Source organism: Oncorhynchus kisutch, unplaced genomic scaffold (assembly GCF_002021735.2).
Source record: "Oncorhynchus kisutch isolate 150728-3 unplaced genomic scaffold, Okis_V2 scaffold770, whole genome shotgun sequence".
Classification (NCBI taxonomy): Eukaryota; Metazoa; Chordata; class Actinopteri; order Salmoniformes; family Salmonidae; genus Oncorhynchus; species Oncorhynchus kisutch.
This window is the reverse complement of record NW_022262715.1, coordinates 120,295-144,988: the sequence shown is the minus strand read 5'-3', so window position 1 is coordinate 144,988 and position 24,694 is coordinate 120,295. Positions and strand designations below refer to the sequence as shown.

The following is a 24,694-nucleotide window of genomic DNA, read 5'->3' as shown; positions in this document are numbered from 1 at the left end:
CAGTAATGTGCCCCCCCCCCCCCCCCATTAGTTAGCAGTAATGTGCATATTATCCCCCCATTAGTTAGCAGTAATGTACATATTATCCCCCCATTAGTTAGCAGTAATGTGCATATTATCCCCCCATTAGTTAGCAGTAATGTGCCCCCCCCATTAGTTAGCAGTAATGCACATATTATCCCCCATTAGTTAGCAGTAATGTACATATTATCCCCCCATTAGTTAGCAGTAATGTGCATATTATCCCCCCATTAGTTAGCAGTAATGTACATATTATCCCCCCATTAGTTAGCAGTAATGTACATATTATCCCCCCATTAGTTAGCAGTAATGTGCATATTATCCCCCCATTAGTTAGCAGTAATGTACATATTATCCCCCCATTAGTTAGCAGTAATGTGCATATTATCCCCCCATTAGTTAGCAGTAATGTGCATATTATCCCCCCATTAGTTAGCAGTAATGTGCATATTATCCCCCCATTAGTTAGCAGTAATGTGCATATTATCCCCCCATTAGTTAGCAGTAATGTGCCCCCCCCCATTAGTTAGCAGTAATGTGCATATTATCCCCCCATTAGTTAGCAGTAATGTGCATATTATCCCCCCATTAGTTAGCAGTAATGTGCATATTATCCCCCCATTAGTTAGCAGTAATGTGCATATTATCCCCCCATTAGTTAGCAGTAATGTACATATTATCCCCCCATTAGTTAGCAGTAATGTGCATATTATCCCCCCATTAGTTAGCAGTAATGTGCATATTATCCCCCCATTAGTTAGCAGTAATGTGCATATTATCCCCCCATTAGTTAGCAGTAATGTGCCCCCCCCCCCCATTAGTTAGCAGTAATGTGCCCCCCCCCATTAGTTAGCAGTAATGTGCATATTATCCCCCCATTAGTTAGCAGTAATGTGCATATTATCCCCCCATTAGTTAGCAGTAATGTGCATATTATCCCCCCCATTAGTTAGCAGTAATGTGCATATTATCCCCCCATTAGTTAGCAGTAATGTGCCCCCCCCCATTAGTTAGCAGTAATGCACATATTATCCCCCATTAGTTAGCAGTAATGTACATATTATCCCCCCATTAGTTAGCAGTAATGTGCCCCCCCATTAGTTAGCAGTAATGTGCATATTATCCCCCCATTAGTTAGCAGTAATGTACATATTATCCCCCCATTAGTTAGCAGTAATGTACATATTATCCCCCCATTAGTTAGCAGTAATGTACATATTATCCCCCCATTAGTTAGCAGTAATGTGCATATTATCCCCCCATTAGTTAGCAGTAATGTACATATTATCCCCCCATTAGTTAGCAGTAATGTGCATATTATCCCCCCATTAGTTAGCAGTAATGTGCATATTATCCCCCCATTAGTTAGCAGTAATGTGCATATTATCCCCCCATTAGTTAGCAGTAATGTGCATATTATCCCCCCATTAGTTAGCAGTAATGTGCCCCCCCCATTAGTTAACAGTAATGTGCCCCCCCCCATTAGTTAGCAGTAATGTGCCCCCCCCATTAGTTAGCAGTAATGTGCCCCCCCCATTAGTTAGCAGTAATGTGCCCCCCCCCATTAGTTAGCAGTAATGTGCCCCACCCCCCCCATTAGTTAGCAGTAATGTGCCCCCCCCCCATTAGTTAACAGTAATGTGCCCCCCCCCCCATTAGTTAGCAGTAATGTGCCCCACCCCCCCATTAGTTAACAGTAATGTGCCCCACCCCCCCATTAGTTAGCAGTAATGTGCCCCCCCCATTAGTTAGCAGTAATGTGCCCCCCCCCATTAGTTAGCAGTAATGTGCCCCCCCCATTAGTTAGCAGTAATGTGCCCCCCCCATTAGTTAGCAGTAATGTGCCCCCCCCATTAGTTAGCAGTAATGTGCCCCCCCATTAGTTAACAGTAATGTGCCCCCCCCCATTAGTTAGCAGTAATGTGCCCCCCCCATTAGTTAGCAGTAATGTGCCCCCCCCCCCATTAGTTAGCAGTAATGTGCCCCCCCCCCCATTAGTTAGCAGTAATGTGCCCCCCCCCATTAGTTAGCAGTAATGTGCCCCCCCCATTAGTTAACAGTAATGTGCCCCCCCCCATTAGTTAGCAGTAATGTGCCCCCCCCCATTAGTTAGCAGTAATGTGCCCCCCCCCCATTAGTTAGCAGTAATGTGCCCCCCCCATTAGTTAACAGTAATGTGCCCCCCCCATTAGTTAACAGTAATGTGCCCCCCCCCCATTAGTTAGCAGTAATGTGCCCCACCCCCATTAGTTAACAGTAATGTGCCCCCCCATTAGTTAGCAGTAATGTGATCAACATCATGAGGCTTTTATTGCCAATCTAATATTGGACATGGTTTATGAAAACATTGCAACCAAATGAAACATACTTTTCTCAACTATTTCTCGTTATGGAAAATTATATAGTTTTGCACTTGTACTTGCTAATAAATAAACATTTGACATAATATTAATTCAATGGAATATGAAGTGTTGATTATTTGGCGTCAAGAGAGCACAGCGCAGGGAAGAAAGCAGTGAGATATGCAACCTAGCGTCATATTTCTGCAAAACATTCACTGCTAGCTTGCGCAGGGATCAAATCCCCCCCGGAGTCAGCCCCAGGTCTTCAGGCCGGAGCCCCCGGATGTTCTGTCTAGCGACGTCCCTGCTTCAGCCCTGTCTGGACGAGATGCATTATTTTAGGGCTGAAGTAATCTTGTCTGGACTAGAGGCATTATTTTAGGGTTGAAGTAATCCCACCTGGACTAGATGCATTATTTTAGGGTTGAAGTAATCCCGCCTGGACTAGAGGCATTATTTTAGGGTTGAAGTAATCCCGCCTGGACTAGAGGCATTATTTTAGGGTTGAAGTAATCCCGCCTGGACTAGAGGCATTATTTTAGGGCTGAGGTAATCCTGTCTGGACTAGATGCATTATTTTAGGGCTGAAGTAATCCTGTCTGGACTAGAGGCATTATTTTAGGGTTGAAGTAATCCCGCCTGGACTAGAGGCATTATTTTAGGGTTGAAGTAATCCTGTCTGGACTAGATGCATTATTTTAGGGTTGAAGTAATCCTGTCTGGACTAGAGGCATTATCTTAGGGCTGAAGTAAACCTGTCACCCAGCCTGTCTGGACTAGAGGCATTATCTTAGGGTTGAAGTCAACCTGTCACCCAGCCTGTCTGGACTAGAGGCATTATCTTAGGGTTGAAGTCAACCTGTCACCCAGCCTGTCTGGACTAGAGGCATTATCTTAGGGCTGAAGTCAACCTGTCACCCAGCCTGTCTGGACTAGAGGCATTATCTTAGGGCTGAAGTCAACCTGTCACCCAGCCTGTCTGGACTAGAGGCATTATCTTAGGGTTGAAGTCAACCTGTCACCCAGCCTGTCTGGACTAGAGGCATTATCTTAGGGCTGAAGTCAACCTGTCACCCAGCCTGTCTGGACTAGAGGCATTATCTTAGGGCTGAAGTCAACCTGTCACCCAGCCTGTCTGGACTAGAGGCATTATCTTAGGGTTGAAGTCAACCTGTCACCCAGCCTGTCTGGACTAGAGGCATTATCTTAGGGTTGAAGTCAACCTGTCACCCAGCCTGTCTGGACTAGAGGCATTATCTTAGGGTTGAAGTCAACCTGTCACCCAGCCTGTCTGGACTAGAGGCATTATCTTAGGGTTGAAGTCAACCTGTCACCCAGCCTGTCTGGACTAGAGGCATTATCTTAGGGCTGAAGTCAACCTGTCACCCAGCCTGTCTGGACTAGAGGCATTATCAGAACTATATTCATCATAAGAACTCATCAAAACAGTCCAAAACACTTCTACAGGTTATTAATGATCATCTACAGCCAAAAGAAGAAACACTTAGGGAAAAAATACAGATATGAACAATTGGGGCTCCTCCCATTACAGAATACAATGTTAACTATGTAGCAGTTAAAGTCAGGTGGTCCGTGCAAAGCCCATGCCAGAGCCATATAACACATGGCTTATACATGGTCATATATATCGCTAATACAGTCCTGCTATTGGCCAACCAGCCTGGATGGAGTCCTGCTATTGGCCAACCAGCCTGGATGGAGTCCTGCTATTGTCCAACCAGCCTGGATGGAGTCCTGCTATTGGCCAACCAGCCTGGATGGAGTCCTGCTATTGGCCAACCAGCCTGGATGGAGTCCTGCTATTGGCCAACCAGCCTGGATGGAGTCCTGCTATTGTCCAACCAGCCTGGATGGAGTCCTGCTATTGGCCAACCAGCCTGGATGGAGTCCTGCTATTGGCTGACAGCTGTAGGTGGAGTGATCAGGCGGTCAGCGTGTCTGTAGGCTCGTTCCAGTAGGGTCTGAGCATCCTGGACCGGCCCTGATGTCTGGAGGGTCTTGGCTAGGCGACGGGCCGTGGTGACGGAGTGTCTGCTATGAACCAGACACAACATCTGCTCCTAGAAGGGGAGAGGACAGTTAGTGCTTCCTATTTCATCTTACGTTGCTCAGAAGTTGCCAAACTGTTTCTCCTTCAAGATTTTACAGTTTTTTTTTTGGTTCTTCCCCCCCCCCCCCAATTTCATGGTAGTTAGTCTCGTCCCATCACTGCAAGGTACGGACTCGGGAGAGGCGAAGGTCAAGAGCCATGCGTCCTCCGAAACACGACCCTGCCAAGCCGCACTGTTCTTGACACACTGCTCGCTTAACCCGGAAGCCAGCCAGAGGAAACAACTGGTGAGACGAGTCAGCGTGCACTGCGCCCTGCCCGCCACAAGGAGTCGCTAGAGAGCGATGGGACAAGGACATCCCGGGCCGGTCAAACCCTCCCCTAACCCGGATGACGCTGGGCCAATTGTGAGGTGTCTCGTATGTCTCCCGGTCACAGCCGGCTGCGGGATCGAACCCGGGGCTGTAGTGACGTCTCTAGCACTGCAATGCTGCGCTACTCAGGAGGCAAAGATGTCACTTTTTAATGACATGTACACTACCGTTCAAAAGTTTGGGGCCACTTAGAAAAGTCGCTTCTTCACTGTTGATGTTTTGTGGGTACTATTTAATGAAGCTGCCAGTTGAGGACTTGTGAGGCGTTTCTCAAACTAGACACTCTAATGTACTTGTCCTCTTGCTCAGTTGTGCACCGGGGCCTCCCACTCCTCTTTCTATTCTGGTTAGAGCTAGTTTGCGCTGTTCTGTGAAGGGAGTCGTACATAGCGATGTACGAGATCTTCAGTTTCATTGCAATTTCTGTCATGGAATAGTCTTCATTTCTCAGAACAAGTATAGACTGATGAGTTTCAGAAGAAAGTTATTTGTTTCTGGCCATTTTGAGCCTGTAATCGAATCCACAAATGCTGATGCTCCAGATACTCAACTAGTCTAAAGGCGGCCAGTGTTATTGCTTCTTTAAAATTAGAACAGTTTTCAACTGTGCTAACATAATTGCAAAAGGGTTTTCTAAAGATCAACTTGGATTAGCTAACACAACGTGCCACTGGAACACAGGAGTGATGGGTGCTGATAATGGGCCTCTGTACGCCGATGTAGATATTCCATTAAAAATCAGCCGTTTCCAGCGACAATAGTCATTTACAACATTAACAATGTCTACACTGTATTTCTGATCAACTTGATGTTATTTTAATGTAGGGGAAAAGTGCTTTTCTTTCAAAAACAACGACCCGGCTGTGGGGAAAGGCCTACAGAACGACCCGGCTGTGGGGAAAGGCCTACAGAACGACCCGGCTGTGGGGAAAGGCCTACAGAAAACATTTCTAAGTGATCCGAAACTTTTGAACGCTCGTGTTTCTGTCATAGACCTCCAGGTTATTCTGAGAGCTCTGAAATGGAAAAACAATCTTCCCTGAAAGAGTAAAGCAGAATGTCGTAGATGTGTCACTTCCTCTTCCACAGAACTCAGATCACAGCTGCAATAAAACCACAGCTATGAAACCTGAGGCTTCACGGGGACTGTTCATGGGGGATGGGGGGTGTTCATGGGTGGGGGGGACTGTTCATGGGTGGGGGGTGTTCATGGGTGGGGGGTGGGGGGAGGCTGTTCATGGGGGGTGGGGGGGACTGTTCAAGTGGGGTGGGTGTTCATGGGTGGGGGGTGGGGGGGGTGTTCATGGGTGGGGGGTGGGGGGGACTGTTCATGGGGGGTGGGGGGGGACTGTTCATGGGCACCAAAATGCATGGAAACCGCGTGTGTGTGTGTGTGTGGTTGTGTGTGTGTGTGGTTGTGTGTGTGGTTTTGTGTGTGTGTGGTGTGTGTGTGTGTGGTGTGTGGTGTGTGTGTGTGTGGTTGTGTGTGTGTGGTTGTGTGTGTGTGGTTGTGTGTGTGTGGTTGTGTGTGTGTGTGTGTGGTTGTGTGTGTGTGTGTGTGTGTGTGTGTGTGGTTGTGTGTGTGGTTGTGTGTGTGTGTGTGTGTGTGTGTGTGTGGTTGTGTGTGTGTGTGTGGTTGTGTGTGTGTGTGTGTGTGTGTGTGGTTGTGTGTGTGTGTGTGTGTGGTTGTGTGTGTGGTTGTGTGTGTGGTGTGTGTGTGTGGTTGTGTGGTGTGTGTGTGTGGTGTGTGTGTGTGTGGTGTGTGTGGTGTGTGTGTGGTGTGTGTGTGTGTGGTGTGTGGTGTGTGTGGTGTGGTGTGTGGTGTGTGGTGTGTGGTTGTGGTTGTGGTTGTGTGTGTGTGGTTGTGGTTGTGTGTGTGTGTGTGTGTGTGTGTGTGTGTGTGTGTGTGTGTGTGTGTGTGTGTGTGTGTGTGTGGTGTGTGGTGTGTGTGTGTGTGTGTGTGGTGTGTGTGTGTGTGTGTGTGTGGGTGTGGTGTGTGTGTGGTGTGTGTGTGTTATGGCTCGCTGACCTGTAAGGGTCTGTCTTTGCGCTGAGGTACAGGGGGGAGACGCAGGACTCCTTGTTCTGACAACTGGAGGATCTGAAACAACAGGGAGAAGAGGAGAGTAGGGGGGAGGAGAGAAAGGAGGAGGGGGAGGAGAGAGAGAAGAGGGAGGAGAGAAAGGAGGAGGGGGAGGAGAGAGAGAAGAGGAGAGGGAGGAGAGAAAGGAGGAGGGGGAGGAGAGAGAGAAGAGGAGAGGGAGAAGGAGACAAACAGAAGCACAAACAGAAGGCTGAAATGACCTTAGACCAGGGCCTGTTCCCCACATAGTGCATTAGACCAGGGCCTGTTCCCCACATAGTGCATTAGACCAGGGCCTGTTCCCCACATAGTGCATTAGACCAGGGCCTGTTCCCCACATAGTGCATTAGACCAGGGCCTGTTCCCCACATAGTGCATTAGACCAGGGCCTGTTCCCCACATAGTGCATTAGACCAGGGCCTGTTCCCCATATAGTGCATTAGACCAGGGCCTGTTCCCCACATAGTGCATTAGACCAGGGCCTGTTCCCCACATAGTGCATTAGACCAGGGCCTGTTCCCCATATAGTGCATTAGACCAGGGCCTGTTCCCCACATAGTGCATTAGACCAGGGCCTGTTCCCCACATAGTGCATTAGACCAGGGCCTGTTCCCCACATAGTGCATTAGACCAGGGCCTGTTCCCCATATAGTGCATTAGACCAGGGCCTGTTCCCCACATAGTGCATTAGACCAGGGCCTGTTCCCCACATAGTGCATTAGACCAGGGCCTGTTCCCCACATAGTGCATTAGACCAGGGCCTGTTCCCCACATAGTGCATTAGACCAGGGCCTGTTCCCCACATAGTGCATTAGACCAGGGCCTGTTCCCCACATAGTGCATTAGACCAGGGCCTGTTCCCCACATAGTGCATTAGACCAGGGCCTGTTCCCCACATAGTGCATTAGACCAGGGCCTGTTCCCTATAGTGCATTAGACCAGGGCCTGTTTCCTACATAGTGCATTAGACCAGGGCCTGTTCCCTATAGTGTATTAGACCAGGGCCTGTTCCCTATAGTGTATTAGACCAGGGCGTGTTTCCTATATAGTGTATTAGACCAGGGCCTGTTCCCTATAGTGTATTAGACCAGGGCCTGTTTCCTATATAGTGTATTAGACCAGGGCCTGTTTCCTATATAGTGTATTAGCCTTTGACCAGAGCTTTTGGGCCCTGGGGAAAATATTGCAGTATCAATGAAAGAACCAACAATGAATGTCACAATGACCAGAGGCCGATGCTCAGACCAGATACCCAAATATGGGCTTAGTTCCTATTTTCTAGTCCTTCTATTACAAAACCAATTGTAGGCCTTCTGAGAGGCCTTCAGCTGTGGGGAAGGGCCCGCGGAACGGAACGGCCCGGCTGTGGGGAAGGGCCCGCGGAACGGCCCGGCTGTGGGGAAGGGCCCGCGGAACAGCCCGGCTGTGGGGAAAGGCCTACGGAACAGCCCGGCTGTGGGGAAGGGCCCGCGGAATGGCCCGGCTGTGGGGAAGGGCCCGCGGAACGGCCCGGCTGTGGGGAAAGGCCCGGCTGTGGGAAAGGCCTACAGAACTACCTATGAGATATTTGAAGTAGTATTTTAACCCAGATCTGTCTTACCTGCTGGTTACTCTCCTCCTGCTGCTCCAGTTGTTGTCTGAGGTTAAAACACTGGTGCTCCAGGGAGTCTCTCTCCTTCTCTAGCTGTTCTAGAGAGCCCACAACAGCACCCAGATCCGCCTGGACACACAGGAGCAACATCAGACGAGAACCACACACAATCCTTCTCTAGCTGTTCTAGAGAGCCCACCACAGCACCCAGATCCGCCTGGACACACAGGAGCAACATCAGACGATAACCACACACACACTCCCCTTCCAGTGTCTCACCACCAGCTTGGTGAGGATCTTCTTGCCAACGGCTGACTTCCTCGTCTCTTCCTGGTGTTGACGAGAAGAATGACTCATCATTTCCTGTTTCTGAATTGGCACTGACAGTTGAGCCAGTTTAGACAGGAACCTGGAACCAGAATGCAGTCAATGTGGTTAGCCAAGAAAGACATCTTGCAGTAGACTCAACACATATACATACACAGAGCATTCAGACCCATTCCCCTTTTTCCACATTTTGTTACGTTACAGCCTTAATCTACACACATCCCATAATGATAAAGCAAAAACTGTTTATTTTTTAGAAAAAACAAATACCTTATTTACGTAAGTATTCAGACCCTTGGCTATGAGACTCGAAATTGAGCTCAGGTGCATCCTGTTTCTATTGATCATCCTTGAGATGTTTCTACAACTTGATTGGAGTCCACTTGTGGTAAGTTCAATTGATTGGACATGATATGGAAAGGCACACACCTGTCTATATAAAGGTCCCACAGTTGACAGTGCATGTCAGAGCAAAAACCAAGCCATGAGGTCGAAGGAATTGTCCGTAGAGCGCCGAGGCAGGATTATGTCGAGGCACAGATCTGGGGAAAGGTATCAAAAAAGTCTGAATGTCCTTGAGTGGCTCAGCCAGAGCCCGGACTTGAACCCCATCGAACATCTCTGGAGAGACCTAAAAATAGCTGTGCAGCGACGCCCCCCACCCAACCTGACAGAGCTTGAGAGGATCTGCAGAAAAGAAAATGGGAGAAACTCCCCAAATACAGGTGTGCCAAGCTTGTAGCATCAGACCCAAGAAGACTTGAGGCTGTAATCGCTGCCGATGGCGCTACAATAAAAATGTCTAGAAGGCCAGAATCCCGGAGTCGCCTCTTCACTGTTGACGTTGTGACTGGTGTTTTGCGGGTACTATTTAATGAAGCTGCCAGTTGAGGACTTGTGAGGTGTCTGTTTCTTAAACTAGACACTAACCAGTTTGCTCTGTTCTGTGAAGGGAGTAGTACACAGCGTAGTACACAGCGTTGTACGAGATCTTCAGTTTCTTGGCAATTTCTCGCATGAAATAGCTTTAATTTCTCAAAACAAGAATAGACTGACGAGTTTCAGAAGAAAGTTATTTGTTTCTGGCCATTTTGAGCCTGTAATCGAATCCACAAATGCTGATGCTCCAGATACTCAACTCGTCTAAAAGGCAGCCAGTGTTATTGCTTCTTTAAAATCAGAACAGTTTTCAACTGTGCTAACATAATTGCTAAAAGGGGTTTTCTAATGATGAATTAGCCTTTTAAAAGTATTAACTTGGATTAGCTAACACAACGTGCCAGCGGAACACAGGAGTAGCTAACACAACGTGCCACTGGAACACAGGAGTAGCTAACACAACGTGCCACTGGAACACAGGAGTAGCTAACACAACGTCCTACTGGAACACAGGAGTAGCTAACACAATGTGCCACTGGAACACAGGAGTAGCTAACACAACGTGCCACTGGAACACAGGAGTAGCTAACACAACGTGCCACTGGAACACAGGAGTAGCCAACACAACGTGCCACTGGAACACAGGAGTAGCCAACACAACGTGCCACTGGAACACAGGAGTAGCTAACACAACGTGCCACTGGAACACAGGAGTAGCTAACACAACGTCCTACTGGAACACAGGAGTAGCTAACACAACGTGCCACTGGAACACAGGAGTAGCTAACACAACGTGCCACTGGAACACAGGAGTAGCTAACACAACGTGCCACTGGAACACAGGAGTAGCTAACACAACGTGCCACTGGAACACAGGATTAGCTAACACAACGTGCCACTGGAACACAGGAGTAGCCAACAGGTTCCAAGTCGTCGTGTCGTGTCCCTGTATATTTCGTTTTTTACATATTTTTCGTTTTTTACATAGCTATCCCTTTAAAAACATTTTGCTAAACCTAAGCTTCCAAATACTCTCCTGCAACCTGACTCACCCAATGTAGCTATTTTTCCTAAAGTATTTATATTTACTTCGGAACCCCTCAACTGAAGCTAGCCAGCTAACCACCAGCTATGCTAGCGGTCTTCAGCTAACCGGTCATCAGCTAACCTGTAGTTCGGAAACAACGCGACTCTAACCAGAGCATAACGGACCTATTTATTTTTCATCCCCGGATTCATCCCCGGATTCCCACCGCAAACGGAACATTTTTCAGCTGGATCTTCACAACTAGCTATCTAGCTAAACCGCAACCCCGGATGATTACCCCTGGCTAGCGTTTCCACCCACTTAGCTTGAAGCTAGCCCGGCCTGCGCTACCACCGTAGCATACTCCTGAGCTACAATACCCGGGCCCACGACCGGTCTATCGATGTCACCGCATGAAGAGGAATAAACAGACTCACCCCATCGCGACGTCCCCCAAAGGCTAACTCTCTAGCCCTCGCTATCTCCCTGCTTGCTAATTCATCCTGCTAACTGCTAGCTTGTCCAGCTCCGGTCCGCTAACTGCTACCTTGTCTAGCCCGGGCCTACAAACTGTTAGCTTGTTAGCACAGGCCTGCTAACCGCCTGAATCGCCGCGTCCCAAACGCTCACCGGACCCACATTTACTTTCTATCTCTTTTGACTTTTAATTTGTTTATACCTTCCGGAAACCTGCCTCACCCAATGTGATACGGAATCGCTATTATTATTTTTAGAACACACTCAAGAACCTCCAGAAGCTAACCAGCTAACTAGCTACAAGCTATTTAGTCATTGTTAGTTTTTTAAAACCTGGATAACACTCGCCAGTCCAGCTTCCCTGCCCCATCCACCGCTGCCCCCTGGACACTGATCTCTTGGCTACATAGCTGATGCACGCTGGACTGTCCATTAATCACGGTACTCCATTCTGCTTGTTTGTTTTATCTGTTGGCCCCGTTGCCTAGTCTACGCCTTTTTACCTGCTGTTGTTGTGCTAGCTGATTAGCTGTTGTCTCACCTACTGTTTTAGCTAGCTTTCCCAATTCAACACCTGTGATTACTGTATGCCTCGCTGTATGTCTCTCTCAAATGTCAATATGCCTTGTATACTGTTGTTCAGGTTAGTTATCATTGTTTTAGTTCACAATGGAGCCCCTAGTTCCACTCTTCACGCCCCTGATAACTCCTTTGTCCCACCTCCCACACATGCGGTGACCTCACCCATTACTACCAGCATGTCCAGAGATACAACCGCTCTCATCATCACCCAGTGCCTGGGCTTACCTCCGCTGTACCCGCACCCCACCATACCCCTGTCTGCGCATTATGCCCTGAATATATTCTACCATGCCCAGAAACCTGCTCCTCTTATTCTGTCCCCAACGCTCTAGGCGACCAGTTTTGATAGCCTTTAGCCGCACCCTCATAATACTCCTTCTCTGTTCCGCGGGTGATGTGGAGGTAAACCCAGGCCCTGCATGTCCCCAGGCACCCTCATTTGTTGACTTCTGTGATCGAAAAAGCCTTGGTTTCATGCATGTCAACATCAGAAGCCTCCTCCCTAAGTTTGTCTTACTCACTGCTTTAGCACACTCTGCTAACCCTGATGTCCTTGCTGTGTCTGAATCCTGGCTCAGGAAGGCCACCAAAAATTCAGAGATTTCCATACCCAACTATAACATCTTCCGTCAAGATAGAACTGCCAAAGGGGGAGGAGTTGCCGTTTACTGCAGAGATAGCCTGCAAAGTAATGTCATACTTTCCAGGTCCATACCCAAACAGTTCGAACTACTAATTTTGAAAATGACTCTCTCCAGAAATAAGTCTCTCACGGTTGCCGCCTGCTACCGACCCCCCTCAGCTCCCAGCTGTGCCCTGGACACCATTTGTGAATTGATCGCCCCCATCTAGCTTCAGAGTTTGTTCTGTTAGGTGACCTAAACTGGGATATGCTTAACACCCCGCCAGTCCTACAATCTAAGCTAGATGCCCTCAATCTCACACAAATCATCAAGGAACCCACCAGGTACAACCCTAACTCTGTAAACAAGGGCACCCTCATAGACGTCATCCTGACCAACTGGCCCTCCAAATACACCTCCGCTGTCTTCAACCAGGATCTCAGCGATCACTGCCTCATTGCCTGTATCCGCTACGGAGCCGCAGTCAAACGACCACCCCTCATCACTGTCAAACGCTCCCTAAAACACTTCTGTGAGCAGGCCTTTCTAATCGACCTGGCCCGGGTATCCTGGAAGGACATTGACCTCATCCCGTCAGTTGAGGATGCCTGGTCATTCTTTAAAAGTAACTTCCTCACCATTTTAGATAAGCATGCTCCGTTCAAAAAATGCAGAACTAAGAACAGATACAGCCCTTGGTTCACCCCAGACCTGACTGCCCTCGACCAGCACAAAAACATCCTGTGGCGGACTGCAATAGCATCGAATAGTCCCCGTGATATGCAACTGTTCAGGGAAGTCCGGAACCAATACACGCAGTCAGTCAGGAAAGCTAAGGCCAGCTTCTTCAGGCAGAAGTTTGCATCCTGTAGCTCCAACTCCAAAAAGTTCTGGGACACCGTGAAGTCCATGGAGAACAAGAGCACCTCCTCCCAGCTGCCCACTGCACTGAGGCTAGGTAACACGGTCACCACTGATAAATCCATGATTATCGAAAACTTCAATAAGCATTTCTCAACGGCTGGCCATGCCTTCCGCCTGGCTACTTCAACCCCGGCCAACAGCTCCGCCCCCCCCGCAGCTCCTCGCCCAAGCCTCTCCAGGTTCTCCTTTACCCAAATCCAGATAGCAGATGTTCTGAAAGAGCTGCAAAACCTGGACCCGTACAAATCAGCTGGGCTTGACAATCTGGACCCTCTATTTCTGAAACTATCTGCCACCATTGTCGCAACCCCTATTACCAGCCTGTTCAACCTCTCTTTCATCTCGTCTGAGATCCCCAAGGATTGGAAAGCTGCCGCAGTCATCCCCCTCTTCAAAGGGGGAGACACCCTGGACCCAAACTGTTACAGACCTATATCCATCCTGCCCTGCCTATCTAAGGTCTTCGAAAGCCAAGTCAACAAACAGGTCACTGACCATCTCGAATCCCACCGTACCTTCTCCGCTGTGCAATCTGGTTTCCGAGCCGGTCACGGGTGCACCTCAGCCACACTCAAGGTACTAAACGATATCATAACCGCCATCGATAAAAGACAGTACTGTGCAGCAGTCTTCATCGACCTTGCCAAGGCTTTCGACTCTGTCAATCACCATATTCTTATCGGCAGACTCAGTAGCCTCGGTTTTTCGGATGACTGCCTTGCCTGGTTCACCAATTACTTTGCAGACAGAGTTCAGTGTGTCAAATCGGAGGGCATGCTGTCCGGTCCTCTGGCAGTCTCTATGGGGGTGCCACAGGGTTCAATTCTCGGGCCGACTCTTTTCTCTGTGTATATCAATGATGTTGCTCTTGCTGCGGGCGATTCCCTGATCCACCTCTACGCAGACGACACCATTCTATATACTTTCGGCCCGTCTTTGGACACTGTGCTATCTAACCTCCAAACAAGCTTCAATGCCATACAACACTCCTTCCGTGGCCTCCAACTGCTCTTAAACGCTAGTAAAACCAAATGCATGCTTTTCAACCGGTCGCTGCCTGCACCCGCATGCCCGACTAGCATCACCACCCTGGATGGTTCCGACCTAGAATATGTGGACGTCTATAAGTACCTAGGTGTCTGGCTAGACTGCAAACTCTCCTTCCAGACTCATATCAAACATCTCCAATCGAAAATCAAATCAAGAGTCGGCTTTCTATTCCGCAACAAAGCCTCCTTCACTCACGCCGCCAAGCTTACCCTAGTAAAACTGACTATCCTACCGATCCTCGACTTCGGCGATGTCATCTACAAAATGGCTTCCAACACTCTACTCAGCAAACTGGATGCAGTCTATCACAGTGCCATCCGTTTTGTCACTAAAGCACCTTATACCACCCACCACTGCGACTTGTATGCTCTAGTCAGCTGGCCCTCGCTACATATTCGTCACCAGACCCACTGGCTCCAGGTCATCTACAAGTCCATGCTAGGTAAAGCTCCGCCTTATCTCAGCTCACTGGTCACGATGGCAACACCCATCCGTAGCACGCGCTCCAGCAGGTGTATCTCACTGATCATCCCTAAAGCCAACACCTCATTTGGCCGCCTTTCGTTCCAGTACTCTGCTGCCTGTGACTGGAACGAATTGCAAAAATCGCTGAAGTTGGAGACTTTTATCTCCCTCACCAACTTCAAACATCAGCTATCTGAGCAGCTAACCGATCGCTGCAGCTGTACATAGTCTATTGGTAAATAGCCCACCCTTCTTCACCTACCTCATCCCCATACTGTTTTTATTTATTTACTTTTCTGCACACCAATATCTCTACCTGTACATGACCATCTGATCATTTATCACTCCAGTGTTAATCTGCAAAATTGTAATTATTTGCCTACCTCCTCATGCCTTTTGCACACATTGTATATAGACTCCCCCTTTGTTTTCTACTGTGTTATTGACTTGTTAATTGTTTACTCCATGTGTAACTCTTTGTTGTATGCTCACACTGCTATGCTTTATCTTGGCCAGGTCGCAGTTGCAAATGAGAACTTGTTCTCAACTAGCCTACCTGGTTAAATAAAATTAATTTTTTTTTTAAACACAACGTGCCATTGGAACACAGGAGTGATGGTTGCTGATAATTGGGCCTCTGTACACCTATGTAGATATTCATTTTTTTCAGTTTCCAGCTACAATAGTAATTTACAAAATGAACAATGTCTACACGGTATTTCTGATCAATTTGATATTATTTTAATGGACAAAAAAAATGTTTATTTTCTTTCAAAAACGAGGCCATTTCTAAGTGACCCTAAACTTTAGAACGGTCGTGTTTCTGTCACAGACCTCCAGGTGTATATTATGCATCTAACCTTTATTCAACTAGTCAGTTAAGAACAAATCCTTATTTACAATGACGGCCCAGGAACAACTGGTCTAGGAACAGTGGGTTAACTGGTCTAGGAACAGTGGGTTAGCTGGTCTAGGAACAGTGGGTTAGCTGGTCTAGGAACAGTGGGTTAGCTGGTCTAGGAACAGTGGGTTAGCTGGTCTAGGAACAGTGGGTTAGCTGGTCTAGGAACAGTGGGTTAACTGGTCTAGTGGGTTAACTGGTCTAGGAACAGTGGGTTAACTGGTCTAGTGGGTTAACTGGTCTAGGAACAGTGGGTTAACTGGTCTAGTGGGTTATCTGGTCTAGGAACAGTGGGTTAACTGGTGTAGTGGGTTAACTGGTCTAGGAACAGTGGGTTAACTGGTCTAGGAACAGTGGGTTAACTGGTCTAGTGGGTTATCTGGTCTAGGAACAGTGGGTTAGCTGGTCTAGTGGGTTATCTGGCCTAGGAACAGTGGGTTAACTGGCCTAGGAACAGTGGGTTAACTGGCCTAGGAACAGTGGGTTAACTGCCTGTCAGGGGCAGAACGACAGATTTGTACCTTGTCAGCTCGAGGAACCGATCCAGCAACCTCTCGGTTACTGGCCCAACCCTCTAACCACTAGGCTACCTGCCACCCCATCTGCCACGCTGATCCTCAACATTAAGGCCCCTCAACAGGGAGGAGGTCATAGACCTGGCCGTGTGTTGCCAGGACAACAACCTCTCAATGTGAGCAAGACAAAGGAGCTGATCGTGGACTGCGGAAAAAGAGGGCTGAACAGGCCCCCATTAACATCGACGGGACTGAACAGAGGGCCCCCATTAACGTCGACGGGACTGAACAGAGGGCCCCCATTAACGTCGACGGGACTGAACAGAGGGCCCCCATTAACATCGACGGGACTGAACAGAGGGCCCCCATTAACATCAACGGGACTGAACAGAGGGCCCCCATTAACATCAACGGGACTGAACAGAGGGACCCCATTAACATCAACGGGACTGAACAGAGGGCCCCCATTAACATCAACAGGACTGAACAGAGGGCCCCCATTAACATCAACAGGACTGAACAGAGGGCCCCCATTAACATCAACAGGACTGAAGTGGAACGGTTCAAGTCCACATCTCCAACGACCTATCGAAGGTAGGCCTGACCACCGACAAAACATTGAGACAGCATATAGGGAGGAGGTTAGAGACCTGGCAGTGTGTTGCCAGGACAACAAAACTCTCAATGTGAGCAAGACAAAGGAGCTGATCATGGTACAAACACACCAAGACAGTTGTGAAGAGGGCACGACGACACCTTTTCCCCTCAGGAGACTGAAAATATTTTGCATGGGTCCCCAGATGCTCTTGATGGTGCAACTAGAACTTTTTGAGCATCTTGACCGGTTGCCTCACCGCCTGGTATGGCAGCTGCTCAGCTTCTGACCGTAAGGCGCTACAGAGAGTAGTGCTTACGGCCCAGTACATGACTGGGGCCAAGCTTCCTGACATCCAGGACCTCTACACCAGGCGGTGTCAGAGGAAGACCCTATAGAGGGTAGTGCATACGGCCCAGTACATCACCAGGGCCAAGATTCTTGACATCCAGGACCTCTATACCAGGCGGTGTCAGAGGAAGACCCTATAGAGGGTAGTGCATACGGCCCACTACATCACCAGGGCCAAGATTCTTGACATCCAGGACCTCCATACCAGGCACTGTCAGAGGAAGGCCCCAACCATCCACGTCACAGACTGTTCTCTGCGGTACCGGAGCACCAAGTCTAGGACCAAAAAGCTCCTCAAGAGCTTCTACCCCCAAGTCATAAGACTCCTCCTACTGCTGCTCCAGGGAGTCTCTCTCCTTTAACATCAACAGGACTCAACAGCTTCTACCCCCAAGACATAAGACTCCTCCTACTGCTGCTCCAGGGAGTCTCTCTCCTTTAACATCAACAGGACTCAACAGCTTCTACCCCCAAGACATAAGACTCCTCCTACTGCTGCTCCAGGGAGTCTCTCTCCTTTAACATCAACAGGACTCAACAGCTTCTACCCCCAAGACATAAGACTCCTCCTACTGCTGCTCCAGGGAGTCTCTCTCCTTTAACATCAACAGGACTCAACAGCTTCTACCCCCAAGACATAAGACTCCTCCTACTGCTGCTCCAGGGAGTCTCTCTCCTTTAACATCAACAGGACTCAACAGCTTCTACCCCCAAGACATAAGACTCCTCCTACTGCTGCTCCAGGGAGTCTCTCTCCTTTAACATCAACAGGACTCAACAGCTTCTACCCCCAAGACATAAGACTCCTCCTACTGCTGCTCCAGGGAGTCTCTCTCCTTTAACATCAACAGGACTCAACAGCTTCTACCCCCAAGACATAAGACTCCTCCTACTGCTGCTCCAGGGAGTCTCTCTCCTTTAACATCAACAGGACTCAACAGCTTCTACCCCCAAGACATAAGACTCCTCCTACTGCTGCTCCAGGGAGTCTCTCTCCTTTAACATCAACAGGACTCAACAGCTTCTACCCCCAAGACATAAGACTCCTCCTACTGCTGCTCCAGGGAGTCTCTCTCCTTTAACATCAACAGGACTCAACAGCTTCTACCCCCAAGACATAAGACTCCTCCTACTGCTGCTCCAGGGAGTCTCTCTCCTTTAACATCAACAGGACTCAACAGCTTCTACCCCCAAGACATAAGACTCCTCCTACTGCTGCTCCAGGGAGTCTCTCTCCTTTAACATCAACAGGACTCAACAGCTTCTACCCCCAAGACATAAGACTCCTCCTACTGCTGCTCCAGGGAGTCTCTCTCCTTTAACATCAACAGGACTCAACAGCTTCTACCCCCAAGACATAAGACTCCTCCTACTGCTGCTCCAGGGAGTCTCTCTCCTTTAACATCAACAGGACTCAACAGCTTCTACCCCCAAGACATAAGACTCCTCCTACTGCTGCTCCAGGGAGTCTCTCTCCTTTAACATCAACAGGACTCAACAGCTTCTACCCCCAAGACATAAGACTCCTCCTACTGCTGCTCCAGGGAGTCTCTCTCCTTTAACATCAACAGGACTCAACAGCTTCTACCCCCAAGACATAAGACTCCTCCTACTGCTGCTGCTCCAGGGAGTCTCTCTCCTTTAACATCAACAGGACTCAACAGCTTCTACCCCCAAGACATAAGACTCCTCCTACTGCTGCTCCAGGGAGTCTCTCTCCTTTAACATCAACAGGACTCAACAGCTTCTACCCCCAAGACATAAGACTCCTGAACATCTAATCAAAATGTCCACATTGACACCCCCCCCCCTTTGTTTTTACTCTGCTGCAACTCACTGTTAATTATATAGGCACCTCTAGCCTGTACCCCAGCACGCCGACCAGCCTGTACCCCAGCACGCCGAACAGCCTGTACCCCCGCACGCCGACCAGCCTGTACCCCAGCACGCCGACCAGCCTGTACCCCAGCACGCCGACCAGCCTGTACCCCAGCACGCCGACCAGCCTGTACCCCAGCACGCCGACCAGCCTGTACCCCAGCACGCCGACCAGCCTGTACCCCAGCACGCCGACCAGCCTGTACCCCAGCACGCCGACCAGCCTGTACCCCAGCACGCCGACCAGCCTGTACCCCAGCACGCCGACCAGCCTGTACCCCAGCTCGCCGACCAGCCTGTACCCCAGCACACAGACCAGCCTGTACCCCCAGCACACCGACCAGCCTGTACCCCAGCACGCCAACCAGCCTGTACCCCAGCAGGCCGACCAGCCTGTACCCCAGCACGCCGACCAGCCTGTACCCCAGCTTTTCACGGTAAGGTCTACTATACCTGTTGTATTCAGCTTTTCACTGTGAGGTCTACTACACCTGTTGTATTCAGCTTTTCACTGTAAGGTCTACTACACCTGTTGTATTCAGCATTTCACTGTAAGGTCTACTACACCTGTTGTATTCAGCTTTTCACTGTGAGGTCTACTACACCTGTTGTATTCAGCTTTTCACTGTAAGGTCTACTACACCTGTTGTATTCAGCTTTTCACTGTGAGGTCTACTACACCTGTTGTATTCAGCATTTCACTGTAAGGTCTACTACACCTGTTGTATTCAGCTTTTCACTGTGAGGTCTACTACACCTGTTGTATTCAGCATTTCACTGTGAGGTCTACTACACCTGTTGTATTCAGCTTTTCACAGTAAGGTCTACTACACCTGTTGTATTCAGCTTTTCACAGTAAGGTCTACTACACCTGTTGTATTCAGCATTTCACAGTGAGGTCTACTACACCTGTTGTATTCAGCTTTTCACTGTGAGGTCTACTACACCTGTTGTATTCAGCATTTCACTGTGAGGTCTACTACACCTGTTGTATTCAGCTTTTCACAGTGAGGTCTACTACACCTGTTGTATTCAGCTTTTCACAGTAAGGTCTACTACACCTGTTGTATTCAGCATTTCACTGTAAGGTCTACTACACCTGTTGTATTCAGCATTTCACTGTAAGGTCTACTACACCTGTTGTATTCAGCATTTCACTGTGAGGTCTACTACACCTGTTGTATTCAGCATTTCACTGTAAGGTCTACTACACCTGTTGTATTCAGCATTTCACTGTGAGGTCTACTACACCTGTTGTATTCAGCATTTCACTGTGAGGTCTACTACACCTGTTGTATTCAGCATTTCACTGTGAGGTCTACTACACCTGTTGTATTCAGCATTTCACTGTGAGGACTACTACACCTGTTGTATTCAGCATTTCACTGTGAGGTCTACTACACCTGTTGTATTCAGCATTTCACTGTAAGGTCTACTACACCTGTTGTATTCAGCATTTCACTGTAAGGTCTACTACACCTGTTGTATTCAGCATTTCACTGTAAGGTCTACTACACCTGTTGTATTCAGCATTTCACTGTAAGGTCTACTACACCTGTTGTATTCAGCATTTCACTGTAAGGTCTACTACACCTGTTGTATTCAGCTTTTCACTGTGAGGTCTACTACACCTGTTGTATTCAGCATTTCACTGTGAGGTCTACTACACCCGTTGTATTCAGCATTTCACTGTGAGGTCTATTACACCTGTTGTATTCAGCATTTCACTGTGAGGTCTACTACACCCGTTGTATTCAGCATTTCACTGTGAGGTCTACTACACCTGTTGTATTCAGCATTTCACTGTGAGGTCTACTACACCTGTTGTATTCAGCATTTCACTGTGAGGACTACTACACCTGTTGTATTCAGCATTTCACTGTGAGGTCTACTACACCTGTTGTATTCAGCATTTCACTGTAAGGTCTACTACACCTGTTGTATTCAGCATTTCACTGTAAGGTCTACTACACCTGTTGTATTCAGCATTTCACTGTAAGGTCTACTACACCTGTTGTATTCAGCATTTCACTGTGAGGTCTACTACACCTGTTGTATTCAGCATTTCACTGTAAGGTCTACTACACCTGTTGTATTCGGCGCATTTGACAAATAAAATGATTTGTTCAGAGAAGACTGTTGCTGCACAGAAACCACTACTAAAGGACACCGATAAGAAGAGACTTGCTTGAAACACGAGCAATGGACATAAGACCGATGGAAATCTGTCCTTTGGTCTGATGAGTCCAAATTAGACATTTTTGGTTCCAACCGTTTGTGTCTTTGTGAGACGCAGAGTAGGTAAACGGATGATCTCCGCATGTGTGTTTCCCACCGTGAAGCATGGAGGAAGAGGTGTGATGGTGCTTTGCTGGTGACACTGTCTGTGATTTATTTAGAATTCAAGGCACTCTTAACAAGCATGGCTACCACAGGACAATGACCCACCACACCTCCAGGCTGTGTCAGGGATATTTGACCAATAAGTAGAGTGATGGAGCGCTGCATCAGATAACCTGGCCTCTACAATCACCCAACTGAGATGGTTTGGGATGAGTTGGACCGCAGAGTGAAGGAAAAGCAGCCAACAAGTGCTCAGCATATGTGGGAACTCCTTCAAGGCTGTTGGAAGAGCATTCCTCATGAAGCTGGTTGAGAGAATTCCAAGGGTGTCCAACATTGTCATCAAGGCAAAGGGTGGCTACTTTGAAGAATATAAAATATAAAATCAATTTTGATTTGTTTAATATTTTTCTGGTTACTACATGATTCCATATGTGTTATTTCATAGTTTTGATGTCTTCACTATTATTCTACAATGTAGAAAATAGTAAAAATAAAGAACAATTCTGGAAGGTGGTGTCCAAACTTTTGACTGGTACTGTATATGAAAATAATCCAGTATTTTGGGTGACATAAGTGCATCTATTGAGGGGCTTATCCCTCAGTACAGGGCGACACTGATCATAGTAGGTCCACTGTCCCCAGTCCTACACCGAGTTCTGTTCTCTCACCTGTTTTTCACCATGTTCAGATGTTTCTGCGATTCCTCTTTGTTAGTCCGTCTTCCAGCCAGAACAGACCTGAGAGAGCGAGAAAAGGAGAGAGGGTTAAAAATGAATCAGTTAGTAACAACAACCCAGGGAAACCTTAAACCAGGGCTATTCAAGCGTCAGTTCACCGATGGGCCAGTGGCCATTACAGCGCCTCGGTTCTCCTAGACAGATGAACAGTGGCCGAGATTCACAGTCGACTTCCTGGGTGCTACTCACTGTATAGACAGGCCCAGTCAAGAACCATGATGGAGGATGTTACAGTATAGACCGGCCCAGTCAAGAACCATGATGGAGGACGTTACTCACAGTATAGACCGGCCCAGTCAAGAACCATGGAGGATGTTACTCACAGTATAGACAGTCCCAGTATGTTGTCTAGAGCCGTAATTGAGGGCTTGGTCAGCGGTTTCCACTTCTCCTGACCTTTCAGCTTCCTGGGACTTGCAACTGTGCCACCTTTCTTCTTCTTCTGTGGTTTTGGCTGAGGGATCTGGCTGCTGGTTCCTGGCTGGGGCTCCTCCTGAAGAGGGTACACGAAGACAGAATGATGTGATGAAAACAAAAAGGAGAACCGTATCCTCTCAGAGGTTTAATTCTTCAGAACTTTCTCACCTGAGATACTCTCCGTTGACGTGTCTTTATACCGGGCTTATTTGGCTTCTCGCCTGTCTTCTTGCCTTTAGGTGCCTTGGAGGAGGCGCGTTCCGATCCCCGGACAGGCTTCATAATTTCAACTAGGAAAAAGAGACAGACAGCTAATCAAGGCATACACGGGAAATGTGGGGGAAAAATAATATAGCCGCTAAATATATAATGATATTCAATCTGAAAGCTAACTAACATGATCACCTCCTAGACGAAACACGGATGTAGTTTGTTTTGTCAACAACAGCTAGCGAAATACTTTTTATTTTTTAAAACATTTTATACACAAGGCGATTTAGTAGAACAGTTTAGAGGTGCTATTTCTCGTCGCAGTTAAGGTCCAATGTCGGAGAATAACAATAGTTAAAACACTTAAAACAAACGTTTGTAACTTGACTTACCAGTTTCGCGGTAAATTTCTTTCAAACATTTGTTTGTAATCATTGCGCATGCGTTATGAGCGGCAAGCAGGCCACTCCAGGCGGCCATGATGGAAAGGGCAATGAGGGCACTCCTCATAGAGGATGATAGGGGCCTCTAGTGGCCAAAAAGGACGTTTTAGGCAGCGTTCTTCTCCTTAGCACAATTTACAAGTATGGCTCTCTCTGGCCTCTCCATGTTTCCCCAGCCACCATCACTCCCAATCACCACCACTCCCAATCCAAACCCCCTGAAACTGCTTTCTTAATTCAATGCACGTCTTCAAGAGGAAGTGAGGTCCAGGTGCATTCCATTCCACTCCTCAGTGGGCAACACCATTGAGGGCTTTCACCATTTAAAATGTATTAAACTGGGTGGGACTAAACTGGGTGGGACTTTCAACTTCATTGGCTGATCCCTCCTGGTGACTCTTTTGGGGTCGTGTCCAACTGGGTCATCAGGAGGGGTCAGCCAATCGTGAAGAAGAAAATTGACTACTTCAAAAGGAAGAATGCCTCAATGGCACAGCCCATGGTGTCACAAAATATATATATTGTCACAGGTGCAGTGAAATGTGTTGTTTTACAGGGTCAGTCATAGTAGTATGATAGGTGTTGTTTTACAGGGTCAGACATAGTAGTATGATAGGTGTTGTTTTACAGGGTCAGTCATAGTAGTTTATCTCTCTAGTCACCCCCAAAACCAATTCTTTCTTTGGCCGCCTCTCCTTCCAGTTCTCTGCTGCCAATGACTGGAACGAACTACAAAAATCTCTGAAACTAGAAACACTTATCTCCCTCACTAGCTTTAAGCACCAGCTGTCAGAGCAGCTCACAGATTACTGCACCTGTACATAGCCCACCTATAATTTAGCCCAAACAACTACCTCTTTCCCTACTGTATTTAATTTATTTATTTATTTTGCTCCTTTGCACCCCATTATTTTTATTTCTACTTTGCACATTCTTCCATTGCAAAACTACCATTCCAGTGTTTTACTTGCTATATTGTATTTACTTTGCCACCATGCCTTTTTTGCCTTTACCTCCCTTGTCTCACCTCATTTGCTCACATCGTATATAGACTTGTTTATACTGTATTATTGACTGTATGTTTGTTTTACTCCATGTGTAACTCTGTGTCGTTGTATCTGTCGGACTGCTTTGCTTTATCTTGGCCAGGTCGCAGTTGTAAATGAGAACTTGTTCTCAACTAGCCTACCTGGTTAAATAAAGGTGTTCTCAACTAGCCTACCTGGTTAAATAAAGGTGTTCTCAACTAGCCTACCTGGTTAAATAAAGGTGTTCTCAACTAGCCTACCTGGTTAAATAAAGGTGTTCTCAACTAGCCTACCTGGTTAAATAAAGGTGTTCTCAACTAGCCTACCTGGTTAAATAAAGGTGAAAAAAAATTAAACAATTGTTGTCTAACAACATCACATGACCAGGTGGATCACATGGGGTCAAATGTTTTTGTTGGAGAGATCGGCACAACTTT

The 24,694-nt window shown here is 47.8% G+C and overlaps 1 protein-coding gene across 4 annotated transcripts; it reads right to left on the bottom strand.

The window, feature by feature from the left end:
• Positions 1 to 2,312: 2,312 nt before the first annotated feature.
• LOC116361901 (centromere protein Q-like) lies at positions 2,313 to 23,529 on the bottom strand. Of its 4 annotated transcripts, XR_004207678.1 has the most exons (9): positions 23,179 to 23,529; positions 22,745 to 22,866; positions 22,483 to 22,652; positions 22,091 to 22,159; positions 8,762 to 8,891; positions 8,492 to 8,611; positions 6,838 to 6,909; positions 3,171 to 4,444; positions 2,313 to 3,118 (listed from the first exon to the last, which is right to left on the bottom strand). XR_004207678.1 is itself a non-coding variant. In XM_031816275.1 (8 exons), exons 1-8 carry the CDS (start codon positions 23,294 to 23,296, stop codon positions 4,277 to 4,279), a joined length of 969 nt encoding a protein of 322 aa, XP_031672135.1. In that variant the 5' UTR covers positions 23,297 to 23,529; the 3' UTR covers positions 2,313 to 4,276. The 4 variants fall into 4 exon arrangements, 3 of the variants coding, with proteins under 3 accessions (XP_031672135.1, XP_031672136.1, XP_031672137.1); XM_031816275.1 differs by having other exon boundaries at positions 2,313 to 4,444; XM_031816276.1 differs by lacking the exons at positions 2,313 to 3,118; positions 23,179 to 23,529 and adding an exon at positions 22,982 to 23,161 and having other exon boundaries at positions 3,818 to 4,444.
• Between the last annotated feature and the right edge of the window lie 1,165 nt (positions 23,530 to 24,694).